Source organism: Rattus rattus, chromosome 2, assembly GCF_011064425.1.
Source record: "Rattus rattus isolate New Zealand chromosome 2, Rrattus_CSIRO_v1, whole genome shotgun sequence".
NCBI classification, from domain to species: Eukaryota; Metazoa; Chordata; class Mammalia; order Rodentia; family Muridae; genus Rattus; species Rattus rattus.
This window is the reverse complement of record NC_046155.1, coordinates 100,109,499-100,134,086: the sequence shown is the minus strand read 5'-3', so window position 1 is coordinate 100,134,086 and position 24,588 is coordinate 100,109,499. Positions and strand designations below refer to the sequence as shown.

Genomic DNA, 24,588 nt, shown 5'->3' with positions numbered 1-24,588 from the left:
TTGTAAGTTCCCTCCTCCTAGAAGGTGGATGAACCGTGTCTGCGCTTCAGTAATCTGTAGGAATCTAGTTGTTTCTGGGGCCTTAAATCACAGGAAAATCCAGGATTTCTTATTTATGTCATCCTCAAACATTACCACATCATGGGCTGAGAATGTAACCCAGTTGGAAGAGTGCTTGTCCAGTATTCAAGAAGCCCTAGGAGATGGCACAGGCTTGTAATCCCAGCCCTTGGAAGGAGGAGGCAGGAGAAGAATTCAGTGTCAGCCTTGGCTACTTGGAGAGTTTGAGTCCAAGATGGGATATAAGAGACACTGTCTCCAAAGAAAATAAAGACACATCCCCGGGGGCTGGAGGGATGGTCCAGAGATTAAGAGCACTGACTGCTCTTCCAGAGGTCCTGAGCTCAATTCCCAGAAACCACATGGTGGCTCACAACCATCTGTAATGGGATCCAATGCCCTCTTCTGGTGTGCATGAAGACAGCTACAGTGTCCTCATATACATAAAATTCCTTTTTTTTTTTTCTTTTTTTTCGGAGCTGGGGACCGAACCCAGGGCCTTGCGCTTGCTAGGCAAGCGCTCTACCGCTGAGCTAAATCCCCAACCCCTACATAAAATTAATTAATTACTTACTTAATTGTTAAAAATCCCCTGTTCCCCATCACGTGTCTGCTTAGCTCTGTTCTCAGCTTACAAAAGGAAATCTGGAAATGGGAGTCCAGCAAGGTTCTGGAGAAAGATGTAAAACTTCACACTGCCTACCATGATATAGATTGCTGGGCTTGGGTTTATTGGATGAGGAAGATAGTCCATTAGGAAGACAATCTGGAGGATACAGAAGAAACCAAAGCTTATATTCAAGCCAGTGCTGTATTCTGCTGATGAGACCCAAAGTTACAAACCATTAGAGGCTTCCCAGAGGCAGAAGCATCCTCTCTCTGTCCTTTGGTTAAACTGCATTTGTGTTTATTCTGAGTGTGTGCATGGGTGTGTGTGGGCTGCAAGGATGACTTGGCACAGGTGTGGAAGTCAGAGGACAACATGCAGGAGCTCTCTTCTTTCACTATGTGGGTCCCTGGGGTTCCACTCAGGCTTCAGACTTGGCAAAAGCACGACCGGTAAGCCATCTCACCCCAGTGGTACATTCTTTAGCATCTCTGTTCTCTCAGGAAACTCTAAATATATTGATTTTGGAGGGTTGTGACAGCTTTTCTCCTCGTCTCTCCCTCCCTCTCTCCCTCCCTCCCCCACCTCTCTCTCTCTCTCTCCAGATCTCTCTCTCTCTCTCTCTTTTTTTTTAAATATTCTTTTTTTTTTCGGAGCTGGGTACTGAACCCAGGGCCTTGCGCTTGCTAGGCAAGCGCTCTACCCCTGAGCCAAATCCCCAACCCCTCCAGATCTCTTATGTAGTAGCCTTGGACGGTCTGAAATTCTAGAACAAGACCAAGAAAGCTGGCTTACAACTAGGTAGTTTCACTTGCTTCTGCCTCCTGAGGGTCCCAAATACAGGCATGGACAAGTAAGACCCCCATTGCGCACTCCCGGGATCTGGGGTGATTTCTGGGTTTCCTGTGTCCTCTATTCCCCGCGGGAGGAGCTGGGTACAGATTGTTATTTTATTTAAGCCCTGGCAGGACCTGGAGAAACAGGTAGGCGGGTCGAGGATCTCTGTTTTTGTATTTATCAGGTCTGGAAGGTCCCGTAGACTCATCACGTCCAGGCTTTGTTCTAGCTGGGTTAAGTCAATGCAAATTGGCTTATCCTTCAAACGTTGGAAGAAAACTCCTCAGGGCTGACCCCAGGCTCGGTCAACAGGTTCAATTTACCAAAGCGAAAGTTCTCTCCCAGGTTAAAGGGATGCTCCTAACAAGACTCTAGTAGTTGCTTGTTGTAAGAAAGCGGCTAGAGGCCTGCGCCTTTAAGGAGCCAGGGGGCAGAGGGGCGGGGCAGGAAGAGAAATCCTTGGAGACGCCAACACCATCCAGGTCTTTTTTTAGGGGGGAAATGGGGCGGGCCAGAGCTGGCTTGGGATCCGCCCCGTCTTCTCCCGCCGGGTCCCTTTTTCCGCCCCAGGGGTAGGTGGATGGGAGGTCCTAGCAGCCTGGGTGTCGGGAGCTCCCTGCTCGCACCTGGCCCACCGAAGGCGCAAGTTTGTTGAATTGGAGGGAGTAGCCAGAGCGGGGGCGGTGCTAATAATACCAGTTCAGTCCCCAGTCGCGCTTTACAGTTTACACAGCTGTCACCTTCGTTACTCCTTAATTAATAATAAAAATAGCCGCCGTCCCGGAGCGCACGCTGCGTGCCAGGCCTGGAGCTTTACAGGCAGAGCCCCAAGGAGCCCGCCCTCGTAACGTTACCCCAGTTATCGAAAGCGAGAAGCTCAGGCGAACCGAAGAGCCAAGATTGGCCCGAGGTCACTCTGCGGGCGTGCGGCGGAGACCCGGACGCGGGCAGACGAGGCGGGGCGCAGGGCAACCCCGGCTCCGGGGGGCGGGGCGCAGGCGGGGCGGAAGGCGCGGGGTGCGCGGTGGCGGCGGATGGCCATCTTAAGTGGCCGCGGGGAGTCCAGGGAGGCTTCCCCGGGCTAGGAGTCACCAGAGTCGCCCCAGAGGTGGGGCCTGCACTCGGCCGCTGAGGCGCTGGGACTTGAGGGAACTTTTTTTCTAGGTAGTCTAGGGGGTCCTCCTAGTCTGGGACTGCAAAACCTGGGCCTGCGGGTGTGGGTGTGGTGCCAGGCAACTTGGAGGAGATGGGGGAAGGGTTCTGCCAGGCTGGAGGGCCTGCGGGGATCGGTGCGTGAAAGGCTTGAAGATACTGGACCTCGTGCGCGCGCGTATGTGTGGGGTGGGGTATCCGATCTTTTTGGAAGGGATCTTGTGGGATGTGTCAGGGATCGGTTTTGGGGGTTCAGGTCTGAAAGGGCTCTGACCTTACGGGAGTTGGGAGAACTTGTTCTCTTGGATGATGGGGGTAGTAGTTGTGGATGTCTATCCTGGAGCCTTCTTTTGCGAACTGCGATCCCGCAAGTCTGTGGGGGTGCCGAGTAGCAGAGATGTGTAGTAGAATCAGACTTGCATAGGGATTAGGGGTCATCTCCTTGAGAATCGTTTGGAAGGGTTGAATTCACCAGGGAGAACTCGGACTCACAAGTTGTCCCGTAGCGGGTACTGGGGAACTGGATCTAATTGAGGTGGGGGACAAGATAATGTGGAACATGGGAGGTTCGGGTCCTGGAGGGCTGTGGGAGTTTCGTCCTTGGCGAGAGGCTGGGGGCAGGGGCGGCCCGGGCTCTGGGCCGAGTCGAGGGGGAGGGGACCGGCCAGCTCCTTGCTCCGTTCCCGCCCCTCCCCCGCCGCCTCTGAACAAACTTTTCTTTCTCTTCAAGTTGAGGCCGGCGCTGCTGGCGGCGGCGGCTGCGCGGAGATCGAGGCGGCCGGCGCGGCCAAGCGTGGACCCCGGATACTGGGCTCTCTCAGGCTGGTGGATCCTCAGGCCCGGAACCCGGGCCCAGGCCCAGCCTCCACTCCAAGCTTCCCCGGGCGGATGGCGCGGAGCGGCAGGCATCGGCGGCGCTGAGCCCTACGCGGGCCATGGCCTCAGTGTGTGGGACACCGAGTCCCGGGGGCGCGCTAGGCAGCCAGGCCCCTGCCTGGTATCACCGTGACCTGAGCCGCGCGGCTGCGGAGGAGCTGCTAGCTCGGGCGGGCCGCGATGGCAGCTTCCTGGTGCGAGACAGCGAGAGCGTGGCGGGGGCCTTCGCACTCTGCGTCCTGTGAGTAGGGCAGGCACACTCAGAGTGTTCCTTGGTTGTGGTGGTAATCCTAGTAGTGGGTTGACTGTAGCTGTGGGGCTGCAGCCGTCTCCACCGTGAGTGGAGACCTTGACTTTATCGCTGGGTGGAGGAAGGATACAGGGGAGCACTTCCTGCTGTGTCTGGAGCACTTTCTGAGGCCTGAGGCCAGAGTTCTGAAGCCCAGGGTGGGTGTATAGGAAGACATTAAGGCAGACGGTGGCATACCAGCGTAGACTCCCCCAGTGTCCCAGATGCACAGGGAGAAAAGGATACATGCTCCATGTGAATGCAGTTCGTTTTAAAGCACTGAGTGGTAGGCAGTAGGGAGCAAAGGGACCAGTGTTTGGATGCCGGGGCAATTCTGCGGCTATGATTGTAGGGTGGAGTGGAACTGTGTGTGTTGAGAGGAAGACTTGGGGGAGGCAACAGGGAGAAGCTATGTGGGACAGAACCTTCATGAATCAATGAGCAAGTCTCTCTTGGCTCTGGATTGAGCTCTGCTTATCTGGCCAAGGCTGAGCCTCAAGGTAGACTTGGCCGATTTCTGAGTGGGCCTGATCCCGTGGCTGTACCTGGCAGCTGTGTGTGGTAGTGGGGTACTTTCTGTTTTGTAGTGTTCTTTCTGACCTCTGCCCCCTGCCCCACAGTTCAACAGTGTGGGGGGGGGGCGTGGGAAGCATCAGGGGCTTCTGTGTTTAGATTTAGTGAAAACACTCTCAAATGACCCATTTCCTCTGTCCCGTCTTTCCTCCTCCTTTCTTCTGACACCTTCGGGCATGCACTGGCCCAGCCTACAGGGAACAATTTTGATTGTCACTCTTGGGATAGGGCTGTGGGCATTTGGTGGATAGAAGCCAAAGCTACTGCTACAGATTTGACGGTACCTAAGACGACAAAGGAATTGGGGGTTCCAAAGGCTAGGAGGGTAGACATTGAGAACTCTGGCCTAGACAGTTGACCTGCTGAGGGAGGGATCCTGTAAACCTCAGCTTCTGCAACAAGTCCAAGACCCACCTAGTGTGGAGAGACTAAAGCCAGACATCTTATGTCCATGAAAATTCCAAGACTCCTGCCTCCTAGCTACCTCTAAACAGATCCCTTAATTAGGGAGGGGACAGGGGCAGGTGCTGGATCAGCTGTCTGCGTGGGAGGGGGACAGCTGAGGCCTCCTCCGGGTAAGGAACTATTGTCCCAGTGAAGAGATCCTGGTTCCATTGTCAGGAGCGTGGGGTGTGTGTGTGTGTGTGTGTGTGTGTGTGTGTGTGTGTGTGTGTGTGTGTGTGTCTTTCTGTATTTATAGGGAGGCAGATTTCAGCTCTTAGGAGCCTGGCAGAAGGGATCAGAAGTAGGTGGTTTTTTAGGTTTCCCAAACACATGCTTACCTATCTACACATTACATGTACACAAAGAACATTTAAGACACACCCCTGCCCTGACAGACAAGCTGGCTTCTCCTCTGGTATTAGATACCAGCCAGCCCTACCTTTTAATTGTTCTGTGACCTTGGACAAATCATTTTTTTCCTTTCTGACCCCCAGTTTTCTCATCTGGAGAATGGAAATATTATTGTATATACTATCCAGTGTGAATATAAGCATAACACAGGGTTTGGTTACTGGGATGTTCTTGTTGTCATAAATACAGACCCAAATACCACAAAGTAATGTACCCTGAGTAAGATAGGGCTAGCTTTAGGGAGAAAAAGACCTTGTGGTGTTTGGTCCTCTCTGGGGCCAACGCCCACTTCTGCCCAGCATAGACAGAGACCACAATGCCTATTTGAGGTATGGAGGCCAAGGGAGCCTTCCATCCCCCACTTAGTATGTGGCTGGCTCAGCTGTCACCTGCTCAGCTGCTGCTGCCATCTGTCAGCACCCCTCTTGGCTTGGGGTTCCGAGAGGCTGAGTCTCCCATAGGGATCCCCTTTGGGTCATTCCAGTTTCCTGATGCTTGAGGAGAGAAAGCAAAGCCCCCTATGGTCCCCTGTAAAAATGCCCCTGACACACCCAACTCCAGTGGAGCGAGACACCAGCATAAACACAGACAGAGTCTCATGCGTGTGTTAGCACATTGACCATGCATGCAAATAGAGGCTGAGCAGGCTTCTGAGGACTTTTACTCTGGCGGGGGGCCCAGACTGGTACCACAGCCCAGAGGGGCTGTTTAGACAGCTGTAGAGGCCACAAAAGAGCTGCCTGTTGCTTCTGAAGCCCTGTTGTGGGTGGGTGTAGAGTCTCTGTAGGTCTGGGACTGGGAAGGGGATCTGGTTATTTCTGTTCCTGTTGGCAATACGAAGAGGGTGGAAGTTGACTGGCCCCACCATTAACCCTGTGCAGCCTGGACAAGTGGCTTTAGAGACTCCAAGATGAGAGGCCTGTGGCCAAACCTGGCAGCAGGACTAAGGAAGAAGAAAGTGTTGGTATTCAGACTCCAGCCTAGAGGGTGACAGGTTCTGGTCCCTTCTTTGCCACTAGGTATCAAAAGCACGTGCACACCTACCGCATTCTGCCAGATGGAGAGGATTTCCTGGCTGTGCAGGTAGGAGCTCAGACCTGTTACCTCTAATTTTGGTCTAGCCTCAGGCTTGGCGACCTGCTGGCTGACTCTCCAATCCTTGTTGGTTCAGACCTCACAGGGCGTTCCTGTGCGCCGCTTCCAGACCCTGGGTGAGCTTATAGGCCTGTATGCCCAGCCCAACCAGGGTCTTGTCTGTGCTCTGCTGCTGCCTATAGAGGGGGAGAGAGAGCCAGATCCACCGGATGACCGAGATGCCTCAGGTACTGCTCATTTTACAGCATGAAAAAAATCCCTTCCTTGGTTGGGCTGGGAAGATGGATCAGTGGGTAGGGCACCTACTTGCATCGAGCACCAGGACCAGTGGAGTTCAGATCCTCAGAACCCACCTAAAAGCTGGGTAGGTGTGGTGGCCTGGAGCAGGGAACCCCTCAATATATAAGTCAGGAAAAGTATGGTGGAGGAAGCAAGTTATCAGTCTCCAGCCTAGACACAGCCATGCTAAAGTATTCACACATGCATAACACATACACATAACATCAGCATGTAACAAAGAGGGGAAGAAAATCCCTTCCTTGCCAGTCCCTCGACTTTGTTTTTCTTCCCATCCCCTTTTCCCAGGCCTACCTGCCCTGAAGTTCCATTTTCTCCTAAGCATGATGCCCCACTCTGTACCTTTTGCTGGGAAGTCTCTGATGGCTGTGGCATATACCCGTCATATAACACTGAGTTCAAACTGCTGTCCCACTGTTCCCTCTCCACAGATGTGGAGGACGAGAAGCCCCCACTACCCCCGCGCTCTGGCTCTACCAGCATTTCTGTCCCTGCGGGGCCTAGCAGCCCCCTGCCAGCCCCTGAGACTCCCACAACTCCAGCAGCTGAGAGGTGAGACCCTCCGAGCCTCCTCTTTCTGCTGGGCAGGAAGTTCCTTCTCTGAGAATCAGTCATCTAAGCCCCCCTCCCAGGGACCCCATCCTGAATCGGGCCCGGGGAGAGATACTCTGGCATATTCTACTCTACTTATCTCCAGTACTTAATGTACTGGATAGAGTAGAATCAACAGGGCCTCCCCTGATTCTTCATCTCTCCTGGAAGCACTCCTAATGGACTCAGCACTGTGTCACATGAGTATCTGAAGGGCAGCTACGGGCTGGACCTGGAGGCTGTCCGAGGCGGAGCCAGCAACTTGCCCCATCTCACCCGAACCCTTGTCACCTCATGCCGTAGGCTACACAGGTACTAGGGACGGCTGAGCCCATGGGCCACGTTCAGGTTTCAGACCTTGAACAGGAAGCCATCCACTGTGTCCTGACTTCCTCCACCGTACCCTGTTCCTATATGCTGAAGGTGGCAGTGCCATCTGAACCCACTGTCTCCCCTAGCGAGGTGGACAAGGTCCTGTCAGGCCTAGAGATCCTGTCGAAGGTGTTTGACCAGCAGAGCTCACCCATGGTGACCCGCCTTTTGCAGCAGCAGGTAGGACTGTAGGGAGGCCTTCAGGAGGTGGGACATACCTTGGAGCTGTGTGTGGGGATTCTGCTTAGGAACCTTGTGTACCACTCTTATTTTTCTCCAGCAGAGCTTACCACAGACTGGAGAGCAAGAGCTGGAGAGCCTTGTGCTGAAGCTATCTGTGCTAAAGGACTTCCTGTCAGGCATCCAGAAGAAGGTGGACGAACCTGCCCTTATATGCCCTGCAGTCACTTATCCCAACATCCCAGGTGCCCCTCCCTGTCACATTCCCTCAGCCAGTCCCTTTACCTCACCTTTTCCCTACTCTATCTAGGCCCTAAAGGCACTGCAGGACATGAGCTCCACAGCACCTCCAGCTCCATTGCAGCCCTCCATACGAAAGGCCAAGACCATCCCTGTGCAAGCCTTTGAGGTACATGACAGGTGGGGCCTCCCGGGGCAAAAGGTGGCCGGAGGTAAAAGGGTTCTGCCCGTCTAAGGTCTTGTCAGCAGCCTTTCCCCTCCTGGCTTTATAGGTGAAGCTGGATGTGACACTGGGTGACCTGACCAAGATCGGGAAGTCCCAGAAGTTCACACTGAGCGTGGATGTGGAGGGCGGGAGGCTGGTGCTGCTGAGGAGACAGCGTGACTCCCAGGAGGACTGGACGACCTTCACACACGACCGGAGTGAGCCAGGGCCAGAGTGGGAGGAAGTGGGCAGGCCAAGTCCCTCAGTCCCATGGCACAGGTTTGGGTGACTCCTCTTTCCTTCCCCTAGTCCGGCAGCTCATTAAATCCCAGCGTGTGCAGAACAAGCTGGGTGTTGTGTTTGAAAAGGAGAAAGATCGGACCCAGCGCAAGGACTTCATCTTTGTCAGTGCCCGGGTGAGTTGCTGCCTGTGCTGGGGTGTCGGGGGCTACTGGAGTCTCCTTAGGATATTTCCTAGTGGAATATGAGGTGCAGACCTGTTAATCTTGACAAGGAGTGTATTGAGGGTAGGAAGCACTTATTAGTGCTTTCATACTATGTGTGCAGTGGGGAACCTCAGGGAAGACCCTACCCTTCTTTCATGATGCCTGCCACAAAGCAGGGTATCCCTATGGAAGGGTGGGATTGCTGGATGCCTGCTGGCCCTGACTGGCTACTGTGTGCCCCCCCCCCACTAGAAGCGAGAAGCCTTCTGCCAGCTTCTGCAGCTCATGAAGAACAAGCATTCCAAGCAGGATGAACCTGACATGATCTCCGTCTTCATAGGCACCTGGAACATGGGTCAGGCCCAGGCTGGAGTTATGGTGGGAGAGGAGGCTAGCCCTGGGATAGGGGCATGACCCACACCTCTGATTCCTGCTGCCTCCCCTCCACCTTCAGGAAGTGTACCACCACCAAAAAACGTGACATCTTGGTTCACATCAAAGGGACTGGGGAAAGCCCTGGATGAGGTCACAGTGACTATACCCCACGATATCTATGTCTTTGGGACTCAGGAGAACTCAGTGGGTGACAGAGAGTGGCTGGATCTGCTGCGTGGGGGCCTCAAGGAGCTTACAGATCTGGATTACCGTCCGGTGAGGGAGTTATCTTGCCTGTCCCCCCCCCCTTTTTTTTAAAGATTTATTTATTAGGTGTATAGTGTTCTGCCTAGATGTATGTCTGAAGGCCAGAAGAGGGCACCAGATCTCATCATAGATGGGTGTGAGTCACCATGTGGTTGCTGGGAATTGAACTTAGGACCTCTGGAATTACAGCCAGCGCTCTTGACCTCTAAGCCATCTCTCCAGCCCGTCTGATCCCTTGTTGTCACAGACCTTATGTTTTCTGCTTGACTTCATGACTGCCCCTGGGATGTATTGTTCTCATGGCCTTTCCTCTAAGCCCTGATGATTCCTTTGGGAGACTGAACTTGGATTTCATGAGTTATTCATGTCACAGGAAAGGATGCTTTTCTTGTTTACTCTAGAAAGGGGTAGCAAGCCTTCCTAGCCCATGACTGACAAGACAGTGTAGTTGCTAGGCATGGGGAAATGTAGGCAGGGACCTTGGCCTGGGATGACCCCCACACTCTTTCCATAGATTGCTATGCAGTCACTGTGGAACATCAAGGTGGCCGTGCTGGTCAAGCCAGAACATGAGAACCGCATCAGCCATGTTAGTACGTCCAGTGTGAAGACTGGTATCGCCAATACCCTGGGTGAGCAGGGCAGGTGGGCCCCTGAGGGTGAAGCGCTTCTATTCATGCCCCTGCCTTCTCTCCGGGGTCCCCCTATCGTGTGTGGTTCAGTTTTCTCATATACAGGGTACTTTGAACTTTGTATGTTCTCATTCTAAATCTCTTCCAGTCCTGAGGAAGATCATTGGGGAAGGGGTGTGTGTGTGTGTGTGTGTGTGTGTTCATGTGTCTGTGTGTGTCTGTGTGTCTGTGTCTGTATTTGTGTGTGTGTGTGTGTGTGTGTGTGTGTGTGCGCGCGCGTGCATGTGTGTGTGAGTGCGTGTGTGTTCTGGAGGAAGGAAGGATGCTGACTGCCGCTTTGAGGGATAGAGGACAGCCAGAATCCCTTTTTAGGTGACCCCTCTTTAGCCTTGCTCTTTTTTGCCCTGGCAGGGAACAAGGGAGCTGTGGGTGTTTCCTTCATGTTCAATGGCACTTCGTTTGGCTTCGTGAATTGCCATCTCACCTCAGGGAATGAGAAGACTACTCGGTGAGAGGCACCATTTTCCTGTCTCCTTACCTACCCTCCATCCTCCTGGGACCCATTCCTTTCCCCATAGCTTAGGGCTTGACTTCCTACATCCCTATCCCCAGAGCCCCCCATTGTCTCAGGACTCCTCTTGCCTATGCCTGACCATGGCCTTGTGCCTACCTGCTTCTTCCATCGCCAATACCCTGGGTGAGCAGGGCAGGTGGGCCCCTGTAGGGCCCCTCATCCCTGCCCTATCCTTGACCCCAAAGCCTTACCTTTGTGCTGTCCCTCCTTCCTGACTCTGGAGATCTGCCCTGGCTCCTCCACTGTAGGCGGAACCAGAATTATCTGGACATCCTGCGTCTCCTCTCGTTGGGTGATCGGCAGCTCAGTGCCTTTGACATCTCTTTGCGGTTCACTCATCTCTTCTGGTTTGGGGACCTTAACTACCGCTTAGACATGGATATCCAGGTGCCAGCAGGGTCTGGTGGATGGTTATAAAGGAGGGCATTGGGAGGGAGGTTTGTATGGCCTTTCTCAAAAGACAAGCCTCTGGCGTTTGTCTCTGCACTCCAGGAGATCCTGAACTACATTAGTAGGAGAGAGTTTGAGCCCCTGCTCAGGGTGGACCAGCTCAACCTGGAGCGGGAGAAGCATAAGGTCTTCCTTCGATTTAGTGAGTGTTCCCTGTGGTCCTGGGGCATGGAGGATGCCTGGGTCTTTGGAGCTGTGGACTTCACATACCCTCTGCTTTCTAGGTGAGGAGGAGATATCTTTCCCACCCACCTACCGCTACGAGCGGGGTTCCCGAGACACATATGCTTGGCACAAGCAGAAGCCAACTGGGGTGAGTGAAAAACACAGACTCAGGGAACCCTCCCTCAGGTTTTAGGAAGTTAACAGTGGAACATCAAGGATCTTATTTCTGTATTCACTACTCAAGCTCATACGGCTTCCTCGAAGCCTTTGAAGGTGATGTTGTTGGGTGTTTTGGGAGTCCAAGGAAGAGACAGGTGCTGGGTCCAGTAACAGAAGAGAAGAGTACAGTTTTGTCAGTTCTGGGTGGGACCCATGTCAAGATCCCCAGCTGACAGGGCTGACCACATTGCTGTTTCTGCCACAGGTCCGGACCAATGTGCCTTCATGGTGTGACCGGATTCTATGGAAATCCTATCCTGAAACCCACATCATCTGCAATTCCTATGGTCAGTGTCTTGTAACAGGATGATGGGAGACACTGGGTGGTGACTGTTCTGCCTCAGCCTTTCTTTGGGAAGTAGGGACAGAGAGCAGAGATCTCTTCTTATTTGTGTCCCCCTAAATAGGTTGTACTGATGACATTGTTACCAGTGACCATTCTCCTGTGTTTGGGACATTTGAGGTTGGAGTGACTTCCCAGTTCATCTCCAAGAAAGGTACCTATTCTGATATAGAGATGTGTGGGAGGGCATAGCCAGTGGCATGAGGGGTTTGACCGACCACACATAGGTGTATGTGTGTGCTCCTAAGAACACAGGGGTGTTTTTGAACCTGTCGATAATGTGAGATTGTTTGAGTCTCGGTCATCACTGGAGGAATGACACACTGGTGTGTTTGTATCTGTCACACATGTGCCTTGAGTGTGCCCGCAGATGAGGCATGGTGTTGGCAGAGACAAGCCTAGAGACACTCGGGTCCCCATGTCCTCTGACACGACCCTGCCATGCTTGGCATGTCTTTCTGTTTGGATTTGTAGGTCTTAGGATCTGCTAGGACCCCCTCATTTTTTCTGCCCTAAGTGTCAGCATCCTGACTCTTTTGCCTACAATCCTTAGGTCTCTCTAAGACCTCAGACCAGGCCTACATTGAGTTTGAGAGCATCGAGGCCATCGTGAAGACGGCCAGCCGCACCAAGTTCTTCATTGAGTTCTATTCTACCTGCTTGGAAGGTCAGTGGGGGCCGTTGCTGGCTGTGGGCCACAAGAGAATGGGATATCAAAGGCTGCCCAGAGCAGTCAGCCTTAGCCGTGTCCTCCCGCTTCACCCCAGAGTACAAGAAGAGCTTCGAGAATGACGCTCAGAGCAGTGACAACATCAATTTCCTCAAGGTGCAGTGGTCCTCGCGCCAGCTGCCCACGGTGAGGCTAGAGCCTGGGCCCACACTGTAGATGAAGGCATTACAAAGAACAAGAGACAGAGCACACCCAGGGGCTCCCTGGGAGGATGGGAGGCTGGAGGGGATGCCTGTGTTTGCTTCTGCACACAAGGATAGAGAAAATTGTATCTTTGGGAGCTGTGGAGCCAGGTTTTAGTTTGTTTATTCATTTGTTTAATAAATGCTTTCAGAGCCTTTGGTAAATGTCTAGTATTGCCCACTGAGGGCACAGAAAATTAATCGTAGTGATGTTAAATGCTTTGAAAGGCCATGCAGAGCTGTGTTAGGGCAAGGAATGAGTGGGGCTGGGACTGCCATGGGACATCTAGGGAATGGTTCCTCACCGGGCCTCTCTGTTCCTCAGCTCAAGCCAATTCTGGCTGACATCGAGTACCTGCAGGATCAGCATCTCCTGCTCACAGTCAAGTCCATGGATGGCTACGAATCATATGGTGAGGGACAGGAAGTGCCCGGGGGAACGAGAAACCAGGTAGCTCCCCAGAAAGGTCTGACAGTTTGCTGGCCTGTTGCATCTACTTCTTAGGGGAGTGTGTGGTTGCACTCAAATCCATGATTGGCAGCACGGCCCAGCAGTTCCTGACCTTCTTGTCCCACCGTGGAGAGGAGACAGGCAACATTCGTGGCTCCATGAAGGTGCGGGTGCCCACAGAACGCCTGGGCACCCGTGAGCGGCTCTATGGTAGGGGTTCCATTGGGCATCGTGTGGGTGGGGTGTGTGATGTGGTGGTGTGGGGGAGGTATAGGAGGAGCAGACCCGGGGTGGCCGTGTGTTGGACTCCTGTGGTACTGGAAAGTTCTGCAACCTTGACTGAGTGGGTATCCCCTGAGGAGTAGCTAGGAAGGGACTAGATATTCCCAGTACCCATTAAGATTGCCAGGCTTCACAACCCCAAGTCCTCTGTTTCCCTTCTCTCTGTTTCCCCAGAATGGATTAGCATTGATAAGGATGACACAGGAGCCAAAAGCAAGGCTCCTTCAGTGTTGCGGGGCAGCCAGGAGCACAGGTGAGCTAGGCTTGTGTTCTCACAGAAGGGGACATTTGGGAGCCCCTGATTTGCCTCACATCGTCTTTCTTGCAGATCTGGGAGCCGCAAGCCAACTTCCACAGAGGCCTCCTGTCCACTGTCCAAGTTGTTTGAAGAGCCTGAAAAGCCACCACCGACTGGCAGGCCCCCAGCCCCACCACGGGCAGTTCCTAGGGAGGAGTCCTTGAACCCCAGGTAAAAGTAGAGACCTGTTATCCCCCTGGGTTTCCATTACTATGCCTCCCTGTCAGGGCCGAGTGCTCTGACTTCTGAGTCAAAGGGAAGCCAATTAGTCTTTTCTCTCAACTCTGCCTTTTAAAAAAAATGGATGTGGATAGGACTAGGGCAAGGTGCCAAGGCCTGTAAATCCCAGAGATGGGGCAGGAGGAGTAGATGCTCACAGTCACTTAGCTACAACCAAAACAACAAACAAAAAACACAAACAAAAATGGACAGAGCTTGAGGTTATTTGAAGGTGTCCCTGGCTCACCCTGGGATTTCTCAGGGTCCCTCTTAGGAGCCTGTACCTAACAAAAGGCCCTGGTGGAAACGGATTCGTGGCCCAAAATTTGAGAGCTGCTTCTTGCTAGATTCTCCTTTTTCTTTCCAAGACAGCGTTTGTCTGTAATAGCCCCGGATGTCCTGGACCCGTGCTGTAGGTTCTTCTTTGTAGATGCCCACAATTATGCATTGTATACATAGGAATTTGCAAAGGTTCCAAGAGTGTGGGCAAGAGAGAAATTTAAAAGTTTGTTTCTTATGTTTCCCAAAAAGTAACGGGCCAGGAAACTTTCTCCCATAAAGCAGTGTCCTGGGGCTGAGTATCCTGACAAACACCACTTTCCCAACACTAAGACTAAGGCAAGACTCAGGTAAGAGGAATGAGAGTTTGAGGTTAGTCTGAGCTAAATGGGGAGGGCCTGTCTAACGGGAGCCTGAGTACAGCTCTGCTGAGGACTCTCCCCTGGAGGCTTTTCTCATCTCTAGTCACACTTCTCAGCCTGCTGTCACCGCTTTGCTTCACCGGTTTGAGGTCAGGTTTCCATTATGAAATCATTAAAGAGCAGAGAATGTGTGCAAGTGGGAACAGGAGGTAGGGTTTGACCTTCAACACTTCCTCCCCTCAAGGGCTTGGAGACAGCAAGGTCACGTGCAAGTCTAGGACCAGGGCAGGACCCTTGTCTCTTCTCCCCCAGCTCCCTCCCCTGCACCCACTGCCTTTCCCTTGGATCCTTTACCTTGGTTTCCCTGCTCCCCAACCAGGTTGAAGTCAGAGGGGACACCTGAGCAGGAAGGAGTAGCAGCCCCTCCACCCAAGAACAGCTTCAATAACCCTGCCTACTACGTCCTTGAAGGGGTCCCACATCAGCTGCTGCCCCTGGAGCCAACCTCATTTGCCAGGGCCCCTATCCCACCTACCACCAAGAACAAAGTGGCCATCACAGTGCCTGCTCCTCAGCTTGGGCGCCACCGGACCCCTCGTGTGGGGGAGGGAAGCTCGTCGGATGAGGACTCTGGGGGCACACTGCCTCCTCCAGACTTCCCACCTCCACCACTGCCAGACTCAGCCATCTTCCTGCCCCCTAACCTGGATCCTTTATCAATGCCAGTGGTCAGGGGCCGAAGTGTGGGTGAGGCCCGTGGCCCACCACCTCCCAAGGCCCATCCAAGACCACCACTACCGCCGGGCACCTCACCTGCCAGTACTTTTTTGGAAGAGGTTGCAAGTGCGGATGACCGGTCTTGCTCAGTACTGCAGATGGCCAAGACACTCAGTGAGGTAGATTATGCGCCTGGGCCTGGACGCTCAGCACTCCTCCCCAACCCCTTGGAATTGCAGCTTCCCCGAGGGCCCTCGGACTACGGACGGCCCCTCAGCTTCCCTCCACCCCGCATCCGGGAGAGCATCCAAGAAGACTTGGCAGAGGAGGTGTGTTAGACCAGAGCTAGCTGGCTATGTGTACCTGATGTGTGTTTCTTCATTCTTCCACTCAGAACTCACTGGTGTCTACAGCCCCCTTTGCTTGTAGCGGGACAATGGGCCTTTTGGGGATACATGAATCAGCTCCATTCCTTTCTCATTTCCCTCAGAGCATGGGTAGAATGTGGCTGTTTGCATGTGTTTTTGTGAAGAGCCATCCTTTTTAGTTTTCCCCCCTAACATGCCCTATTCCCTTAGGCTCCGTGCCCGCAGGGCGGGCGGGCCAGCGGGCTGGGAGAGGCGGGCATGGGTGCCTGGCTGCGGGCCATCGGCTTGGAGCGCTATGAGGAGGGCCTGGTGCACAATGGCTGGGACGACCTGGAGTTTCTCAGGTGGGGGCGGGGCTGGAGGTGGGTAGGGCGGGGTTTTCTGGCCTCAAGGGTGGGGTTTCGGGCCCTGTAGGACCTCCTAGCTCATCTCCCAGCCTCTCTTATTCCTGCAGTGACATCACTGAGGAAGACCTAGAGGAAGCTGGGGTGCAGGATCCTGCTCACAAGCGCCTTCTTCTGGACACGCTGCAGCTCAGCAAGTGATAGCAGAGATGCCGCCGAGCTGCCAAAGCAGAGCTGGAAGGGCACATGCAACCAGGGGTGAAAGTTCTGAGGGGTGTGGCAGTGCATCTCTGTCTATTTATTGGGGATCAGAGTTCCCTACTGCCCAATTGTTTGGGGCGTTCTAGTTAGAACATCGTGCTCCCCACCTAGCTTTTAGGCCCAGGGTCAGGGGTATAGTAGCCTGTGGTAATTGTGAAGCACGGTGGTTACTCCAGTGCAGACACCTCCCTGCCTCGGTTGTGCGTGGGGTATGGTTGGGCACATCTGGGTCCTCACTTCCACTGATGTTTCCACCTCCCTCCCTCGGGTCTGAACTCCAGGGGAAGAGTTCCTCGCAGCTCCTACTCTGGGAACGTCCGTCTGTCCGTCCGGAAATGAAGGAAGAGCCCAGGACCGGGCTGGATTTATTTAAGTTTTTCTGTGTGGGTTTTGGGAAGGGAGGGCACGTTAATTTTATTGGGGTGGGGCAGGACCTCGGCCTTAAAATGCCAGTTTGCCTAGTTCTGGCTGTTCCTCTGGTTCGAAGAAGCGCTCTTGCCCAGGGAATGCGTGGCGGCCGGCGGATGGGGGACGGGGGGGGGCAGCCTCTCGGGTTGCCACCGCACCAGAGGACAGTGCTTTTGCAGTTTATCCCATCTTGGGCACTCAGAAAGGTTGTCGGCTTGATGTCTTCAATAAATTAAGTTTTATTTGGATTGAGCAAAATCACCTTAATAAATTACACGTTTTTCAAAGAAAAAAAAATAAAGGAAAAGGAAACCACTTTGTTCCGTTCCCCGACAGCTCTTCCCCTCTAGTGTCTAACCTCTGCGACATACTGGCTAGGGAAGGGAGGTGACTCGTTAGGGTGGGATTAGCGGTGGGACTCTTCAGGTTGCTTGGCCCAGCTAGCTGAAAAGTCGTAGGAGCTGTTGGCTCGGCTTCTTAGAGCCTCTATGACTGGGCTCTGAGTTAGGGACAGGTGCAATTTGATCCCTGCTCCTAAGGAAGCCTAGCAAGAAAGGGCTTCCGACTGCCCTGGAGGGGGGTCCTGGTGATTAGTACTCCAGACGAGAGTGGCCCTGGCTTGTTTTACAACGAAGGGGGACCTGGTCTAGGGATCAGACACTGGGTAGTGGGGGCGACGGGGAGCTTCCAGGCAGGCTGCCGGGATAGGGAGGGATAATGTCAGGTCCAGTAGGGTGGGGGTGTCTCTCGGGGCAGGCTGGTTGCCTACAGACGCCCGCGGCTAGAAGAGGTTTGTCTTCAGGGCGGGACCGGGCTTCCGGTGAAAGGAGGACAGAACTCCGGAGAAGGGACCTGGTCCGGGTTCCGCCGGCTGCCAGGCCTTAAGCAGCTCTGCTGCGCCCGCGCCGGGCCCGCCACCCCCACCGCCCGCCACCCCTGCCCACAACGCGCCCTTGAGTGGCTGGGGCCCGGGCCCGGAACCCAGCGCGGCGGGCAGAGGGCTGGGGCTCAGGCGCGGGCTGGCCAGGCTGGGTGCGGGCGGCGGCGGCGGCAGCGACGCGGTGCTGTCGGGCGTGGGGCTGCACGTGGACTCCTTGGAGTCGTCGTCCTCGGACGAGCAACGCGCCTCGCCCTTTTTGGCGCCCGTCGCTCCCGCCGCGCCTTTGGCGCTGGCTGCGCGCTCCTGTTTGCGGAACTTAGCCCGGCGGTTCTGGAACCAGACCTGTGGGCACAGGGACCAGTTTAGCCCAGAGGACGGTCGCACGGGACACTTAAGCTCCAGGCCGTTGGGACCGGTCTCGGATTATTACTAGTCAGAGATCTACAGACTTCCACCCTCCACCTTTCCACTCGGCGCTACGTCCATTCTTCCCGTCTTTTGTGACCCATCCAACAGGCCCTTGGTTTTGTCCTTAGGATCTGCTCACCCGTAGATCCCGTGGCTCCCCTGCGTTTTGGTCTCTTGAAGGGGGTCACTAATCCGTTTTATCACCCTAGCCCTATTTAGGAAGCTGGGGGCATTCCACCTGGGGCATCCTAGGACCTGGGTCGGGTGCTAGGGGGATCCTGTCAAAACGGGCCAGCCGGATTTGTATACCCAGGTCTCTCTCGTCCGACCTGCAGCTGCCCCAAACTTAAACTTTCCTGACTCTGACTCAGGTGCATCCTCTGGAAGTCCTGAATGGCCTGGTCAACCCAGCCGCCTTGCTTCCTACCTTCATAAACCTCCGACTTAGCGAGGGGAAATGTAAGAACTCTGGAGTCGGAGGTAAATTGAAGTTACCCTGCTCGGGTCTTCTGAGAACCCAGGTCCCAGCCCCGCTGCCTCCCCTGGCTGCTTTGCCACACCCGAACTGTCTTGGCTTGCAGGCTCCAGCACCCTCCTCTAGCAAGCGCGTGCACAGCACGTGTATCCACGCACCTGCACGCGAGCCTCAGTGAGGTCGATCTTGAGCGCCAGTTCCTCGCGAGTGTAAATGTCCGGGTAGTGGGTCTCGGCGAAGACGCGCTCCAACTCCTTGAGCTGAGCACTCGTGAACGTGGTGCGGATGCGCCGCTGCTTGCGCTTCTCATGCAGGCCGGACGGCTCCGGGAAGAACTTGTAGGGAACTGCGGGAGCGTGCGGGAGGGCAGGGGTAATGAAAGTGGAGAGCGTGAGAGCTGATCTCAGTCCTTACACCCCTGTGTCCCGCCCTAGAGAAAATCGCATATAACCCCTCCCTCCCCTCGATTTGGTCCTCAATAGCTTCCTGTCAAGTGTTCCTAAGCCTGAATCATCAAGGGGCTTAAGAGTTTCCAGAAACAAATCAGAAGCTCCAATTAAGGGTTCGTCCATATTTTCCCCACCTTCTTTGAACCCCTACCACTCACTCCATTGGCCTCTCCAGGCTTCCTACCCTCACGGTGGTCTTTTCCTCAGGCACCCTTCCTGGGGAACTCTAGGTCCTGTTCTCTGATCACAGGAGCAGGGTATGTCTGCCAGATCTCATCAGCATCAGTCTCCCACTAGCCAGCCTCGGGCCTCGGCTCTGGCATTGCGATTCTCCAGGCAGGTCTACTTTAGACTCTGTGTGCTGATGGCGTTCCCTTTCTCCTCACCCCATCTCCTCAGCCCACCTCTCTCTTTCCCAAGCTTTATTTCCTCAGTCCTGCCTCTTCACCCTGGTAGTATTCTTCTCCAGGTATTTCTGCTTCCCTTCCTCCACCTGAATCGATTCTCTCTTCAACTTTCCCTTTCTGCATCCACCGTTCTTTGTGCCCATGTAAGACCGCTCTTATTCCTTCTTACTCAAGTTTTTTTCTTTTCTTTGTCCTCTTTCTCCCACTCAGTCACCTCTGTGTCCCATCTCCCCTAAGTCCTACCCCAGCCCCTCCCTCACCATCTTCCTACACCCCATGCGGACAGCATCTCCGAATCCCTGTATCTGAGTCTGGCTTAAATCTCCACGTTTTTTCTTGGAGTCCCCCAGTCACCGTCTTTGTCCCATCTTCCCAAATTCTTCCTGCAGCACTCCACCTTTATTTCCCTTTCAATTATTTGCTTTCAAGCTCTTTTGGTGTCCGTCTTCCGCAATTTGTGTTCCCACCGTCTGGTTCTTATCTCTGCCTTCCAACACTGTATACCCATTTCTCTCAGGGTCTCCATGTGCTCCCATCTCTCCATACCTTATCCCACCCACAGTCTCACAGACCCTTTTCTCAAGAGTCTATCTCCCTAATTTCCTGTTCCCATTTATGGAACCGCCACCCTAGCCTGGTCCAGCACCACCAGTCTTCCCAACCCCGTTTCGGCCTATGGCCTCATCTTAATGGTTCTTATTTCCCTAAATTAAGGTATTTATCTCCCCAGCAAACCCCAGTCCTCCTTTCAGGTTCCCGGGTTCCAGTGAGCTTCTGGGGGGAGGGCAAGAACTAAGAAAGGAGGAAGCCGGGTGGGGCATGCTGGGACAGTAACAGAGGGCATAGGGATGCCTTAAAGGCTAGGTGATGTTGAAGGTTTGGACCGGGACTTGCTTGGGTCAAATGAGGAGAGAGGATCTGCTCCTGGGTTTTGCAGGGCTGTAATCCGGGATGGAGGGAATGTGGAAATAAAAGTGGTCCAAATGATACAGGCTCCTTTTCTGTGGCTATGGGAACCGTTTTTGGGGTGCAGTAAGGTTTGGGCCCAGGCAGAATAGGTCTAAGACAGGGTAAGGTGAGGCCAGAAAGGTGATGTTAAGGATCTAGAAAGGTTCCCATCTGGGCAGCTCAGTGGCAGCAGGGATCTTTACTGAGGGTGGCATCATCCAGGACACAGGTGGTAAGAATGAGAGTTGACTGGACTGTGCTGAAGCCCATTCCCAGGATTCTGGGGATGAGAGGTTTGGTGGCCACCTTTGTACGTGGGGAGGAGAAGGCCTAGTGAGAGGCCCAGGACTGGACCTGTTTCTTTGATACGAAAGGCACAGGATAGGGGTTTGGCATTGAAAAAAGAACTGGAGGAACAAGAGGGTGCGGCTCATCCCTGCCAAGAAGAAAGTCCTATTACCGGGGGCTCTCAAAGTACATTGGATGGGTCTAGTCAGATGCATGGGTAGGGGTGGCTTGTGGGTTCAGTCACAATCGCTTGCATAGTAGGAAAGAAACTTGGGGTTCCGTGGGGTTTGGAGGTAGGGTTGGGACGGGACTGCGCTCACCTGCCGAGTAGGGTGCGGGTTGGTGGTCGCGTAGGGCGCCAAGCGCACAGTTGGAGGAGCCGAGCGCGGGGCACGGTGGCCCCGCGGCGGGAAAGGCAGGCCGCAGGGGACTGTATTGGAAGCCTCCAGGCTGGCTGCAGGCGCCGAAGTCACCGTAGGCGGACGCCTCCATGGCCGCCACGCACGAATCGTACGAATTGAGGTAGGAGTAGTCCATCGGCCCGAGGGGGCGGGGGCGGGGGCCGGGCCGGGCCGGGTCTGATCGGGGTCAGGGTCCGGGTCGGGGTCCCGGGCTGGGTGGAGTTCGGGACGGAGATTCGAGCTCCAGGCGCAGAAGACCTGAGACCCGCTCTGAGTGCCCGAGAGTCCGCCCGCCCCGTCGCGGCCCGCACTCTGCCCCGGTGCAACGCAAGTGCAGTACAGCCAGCCCGCGCGCCTTTTAACGCGCAGGACCCCGCGGAGGGGGCGAGGCGGGGCGAGCTCCGCGGGGCGGGGCCTGAGCGGCCCAGACCCCGCCCCTGGCCACCCCGGCCCCCAACCCCAAAGGGCCTCCCTGTTAGGGCTCCCGAGGTGCAGGCGGGGCATCTTGGGACCCCATCCCGAGAGTCCCTTATCCTGTCCCAATCCGGCCTAGACCTTCGATCCCTACACAACAGGCCCAGCAGGAGGGTCCCGACCTCGTTCTTGGGCCTCCCACCTGCGGCCCCGTGGAAGCTAGGGAGGCAGGCCCCGCGGTGCTGGTGTGAAGAAGTTAATTCAATTCTCCCAGATAACCGAATTATTCCGATCTGGCCCTTCAGCCCCGCCCCCCAGCTAGGTCCTATCCCTGCGAGGACAGCTGAGGCTGCCCTGGAGTGAGGGGGATGGAGACAAGGATGAGAAAGAGGCAGGAGACTGGGACAGGGACAGGGAGGGGACGTGGGCATGGAGAGACTAGAGAAAAGGGGACAGACTTCAAGATAGAAGTCAGGGAAGAGGGATATACAAACGAAGACAAGCATGAAGCCCGTAGAAGAGAAAGGCAGGGGTGGAGATGGAGACTCGCAGAGAGAAGAGGGCAGCAGGATGGAGAAAGACAGGCATGAAGACAGAGGGACACGGATGAACATGGACGGGGACTGCAACCAGGACTGTGATGGAGCTGCGGAGAAGGCTGAAACACAGCAGAGACAATCATAGTGAGGCCACACACAGGATGGTCTTAGGGTAACAAGGCCAGAAACAGACCAGCGGAACAGAGGCTGATGAGTGGAGAGAAAGGACCTCCCGAGAGCTGGGATTTGTAACCAGAACGCAGAAGGCAGCCAAGACACGTTGTGGTGGAGAGGCTGTTGGGGGTCTGTGTGTAAGAGGGGGCTGGGGCATAAGAGGAGGAGGCTGCAGGGTAGAAGTCTCGCCCTGAGAAGTCTCTTGTCTTGAGGGCCACAGGAGCCTGCACCTGCTGGGTCCAGGCCACTCCCTCCTTCCTGGTTTCTCGGCTCTGTTGTCCTCCCCAATAGCTTGTGACCTCTGGACCCCTGTGCGTGTGTCCCCATCTGTGCGTGTGTCTGTTTGTGTCTGTGTGTGTGTGTGTGTGTGTGTGTGTGTATGTGTGTTGAATGCTAAGCCTTAGGAATATGGTAAGGACCCCCTTTCTCTCCTTCAGAGTCTCTCCTCTTCCCTTTTGAGCCCATTTCTTCTGGAAAGCCAGGTTATTGACCGTTCATGGTTCCCGCCAGCTCTCCAGGCTGTGGGGTGAATGGGACACATTTAACATCTTTACCTGGAGGAGGAGTACAAACCCCCGGCTGCCTCTTTAACTCTCCTGAAGAATGGAGACTCTTCTCCCTAGTCCCCAGTCCCAAGTCCCCAGGTTTCTACACTAAGTCCTGCTGTTGGGATGTCTGAAGAGGGCCATATCCTTGTCACCAAACAAAATCCTCTGAGATTAGGAGAAACAGTCCTGGAGTTCCTCTTCCCTCATGTCTGCCAGCACAGTGGAGACCACAAGCCTCAGGCCACCCTTTCCAGGCTAATCACTCTTTGCTTGACATGCGCCTCGGTTTCTGTAAGTATTCTATATCAGGAGTACTGAAGGGGTGTGTGTGTGTGTGTGTGTGTGTGTGTGTGTGTGTGTGTGTGTACGCGATTTCAAGCCATTTGCCCTTGTTTGTTGTGATATGCATAAACACAAATCTTACTACCATAACTGTTTTAATCGTATGGTTCAGTGTTGCTAGTTCATTCGTCGTGTTGGACAACACAGCATTACTGTCTTATTTATTTCTGTAATTCTCCATCCTGTATAATCCAAACTCCACATATGAGGCAATAAGTCTCTAACCATCTCCCCCACCTTCTGCCAGCCACCCTTCTGATATTTATCTGTCTGTCTGTCTGTCTATCTATCTATCTATCTATGCAATTTTTTTGACACAGGGTCGAATGTATCCCAGGTGGCCTTGACCTCCCTGTGTAGCTAAGAATGACCTTGAGTGCCTGATTCTCCTGACCCTTGCTCTGTACCAGGTGCACACACCCACACTCAGTTCTATAGAGGTTCTGGGGGGGCTAATCCAGGGTTTTATGTGTGCTAGGCTAGCACTTTGCCCCTGAGCTAAGCGCCCACCGTCTCTGTAATTTTGAATACTCTAAATATATCAAATGGAGCCATACATTATTTACCTGATTGTGACTGGCTTATTTCACTGAGCATAATGTTCTCAAGGTTGCCTATGTGTGGCATATGTCAGAATTTGTTTCCTTTAAGGCTGACTGGTATTTTTTTTTTTTTTTTCTGGAGCTGGGGACTGAACCCAGGGCATTGTGGTTGCTAGGCAAGCGCTCTACCACTGAGCTAAATCCCCAACCCCCTGACCGGTATTCTATTGTATGTAATGTCCTCATTTTTTTCATTTATCCATTTGTGGATGCATAGATTCATGTTTTAGATGCTGTGAATGTGGACACATAGATGTGTGCTTTTATGTGTAATTGCATCTGTGCCTGGTGCGCAGGACAGAAGGAGGACAGAAGACGACATTAGATTTGCTGGAGTGGGCTGTGAACTACCATGTGGGTGCTAGGAGCAAAGCTCAGGTTCTTTGTAAGAACAACTTTTTTTTTTTTTTAAAGATTTATTTATTTATCATTATATATAAGTACACTGTAGCTGTCTTCAGATACACCAGAAGAGGGCATCAGATCCCATTACAGATGGTTGTGAGTCACCATGTGGTTGCTGGGAATTGAACTCATGACCTCTGGAAGAGCAGTCGGGTGCTCTTAACCGCTGAGCCACAACATGTTCTCTTAACCACCAAGCCTTCTCTCCAGATCACATTTTTCCCCATTTAAATCAGAGTCTCACTGTGTTGTGCTGGCTGGCCTTGAACTCAGGCTCCCTGCCTCTGCTTCCCAAGTGCTAGGATTAGAGGCTCTGCTATCATCTATCTATCTGTCTGTCTATCTATCTATCTATCTATCTATCTATCTATCTATCTATCTATCTCTCTATCATCTATCTATCTATCATCTATCATCTATCTATCTATCTATTTATCTATCTATCTATCTACTTAAAATATGTATTACTTTATGTGTCTGTCTGTGTGAGTTTATGCACATTACATACATGTCTGTGTGGGAAGGTGCATATATGAGTACAGGTGTCTGTGGAGTCCAGAAGGGAGCACTGGATCCTTCTGTGATGGAGTTTCATGCTATGAACTGCCAGATTATCTGTGCTGGGAACAGGTTCTCTACAAGAGTAATCTGCACTCTTTAGTACCAGTACTCTCTTTTATCCCTGTTTTTGTGTCTCTCAAATGGTG

General features: G+C 53.7%; 2 protein-coding genes across 2 annotated transcripts; one reads left to right on the top strand and one right to left on the bottom strand.

The window, feature by feature from the left end:
* The first annotated feature begins 2,500 nt into the window (after positions 1 to 2,500).
* Inppl1 (inositol polyphosphate phosphatase like 1) lies at positions 2,501 to 16,916 on the top strand. Its single transcript, XM_032893091.1, has 29 exons — positions 2,501 to 2,668; positions 3,387 to 3,773; positions 6,269 to 6,332; positions 6,421 to 6,571; positions 7,073 to 7,193; positions 7,404 to 7,544; positions 7,691 to 7,784; positions 7,888 to 7,977; positions 8,095 to 8,193; positions 8,297 to 8,447; positions 8,539 to 8,645; positions 8,928 to 9,030; positions 9,130 to 9,326; positions 9,832 to 9,949; positions 10,361 to 10,457; positions 10,772 to 10,910; positions 11,016 to 11,115; positions 11,198 to 11,286; positions 11,563 to 11,644; positions 11,765 to 11,854; positions 12,254 to 12,367; positions 12,468 to 12,556; positions 12,938 to 13,025; positions 13,118 to 13,273; positions 13,520 to 13,598; positions 13,674 to 13,814; positions 14,883 to 15,549; positions 15,799 to 15,932; positions 16,043 to 16,916. The coding sequence occupies exons 2-29, from the start codon at positions 3,592 to 3,594 to the stop codon at positions 16,131 to 16,133; spliced, it is 3,774 nt and encodes a 1,257-aa protein (XP_032748982.1). The 5' UTR covers positions 2,501 to 2,668; positions 3,387 to 3,591; the 3' UTR covers positions 16,134 to 16,916.
* Phox2a (paired like homeobox 2A) lies at positions 16,821 to 21,189 on the bottom strand. The gene is made up of 3 exons (XM_032893090.1): positions 20,777 to 21,189; positions 18,523 to 18,710; positions 16,821 to 17,823 (listed from the first exon to the last, which is right to left on the bottom strand). The coding sequence occupies exons 1-3, from the start codon at positions 20,991 to 20,993 to the stop codon at positions 17,383 to 17,385; spliced, it is 846 nt and encodes a 281-aa protein (XP_032748981.1). The 5' UTR covers positions 20,994 to 21,189; the 3' UTR covers positions 16,821 to 17,382.
* Between the last annotated feature and the right edge of the window lie 3,399 nt (positions 21,190 to 24,588).

Excerpts from the sequence above, each read along its gene's own strand:
- Inppl1 (XM_032893091.1), top strand. The coding sequence starts at position 3,592 with ATGGCCTCAGTGTGTGGGACACCGAGTCCCGGGGGCGCGCTAGGCAGC. Across the intron at positions 7,785-7,887 it reads CCCGCCTTTTGCAGCAGCAG|AGCTTACCACAGACTGGAGA; the intron begins GTAGGACTGTAG and ends TTTCTCCAGCAG. Across the intron at positions 12,368-12,467 it reads CTATTCTACCTGCTTGGAAG|AGTACAAGAAGAGCTTCGAG; the intron begins GTCAGTGGGGGC and ends GCTTCACCCCAG.
- Phox2a (XM_032893090.1), bottom strand. The coding sequence starts at position 20,993 with ATGGACTACTCCTACCTCAATTCGTACGATTCGTGCGTGGCGGCCATG. Across the intron at positions 18,711-20,776 it reads ACCCGCACCCTACTCGGCAG|TTCCCTACAAGTTCTTCCCG; the intron begins GTGAGCGCAGTC and ends ACGCTCCCGCAG. Across the intron at positions 17,824-18,522 it reads TCACTGAGGCTCGCGTGCAG|GTCTGGTTCCAGAACCGCCG; the intron begins GTGCGTGGATAC and ends CTGTGCCCACAG.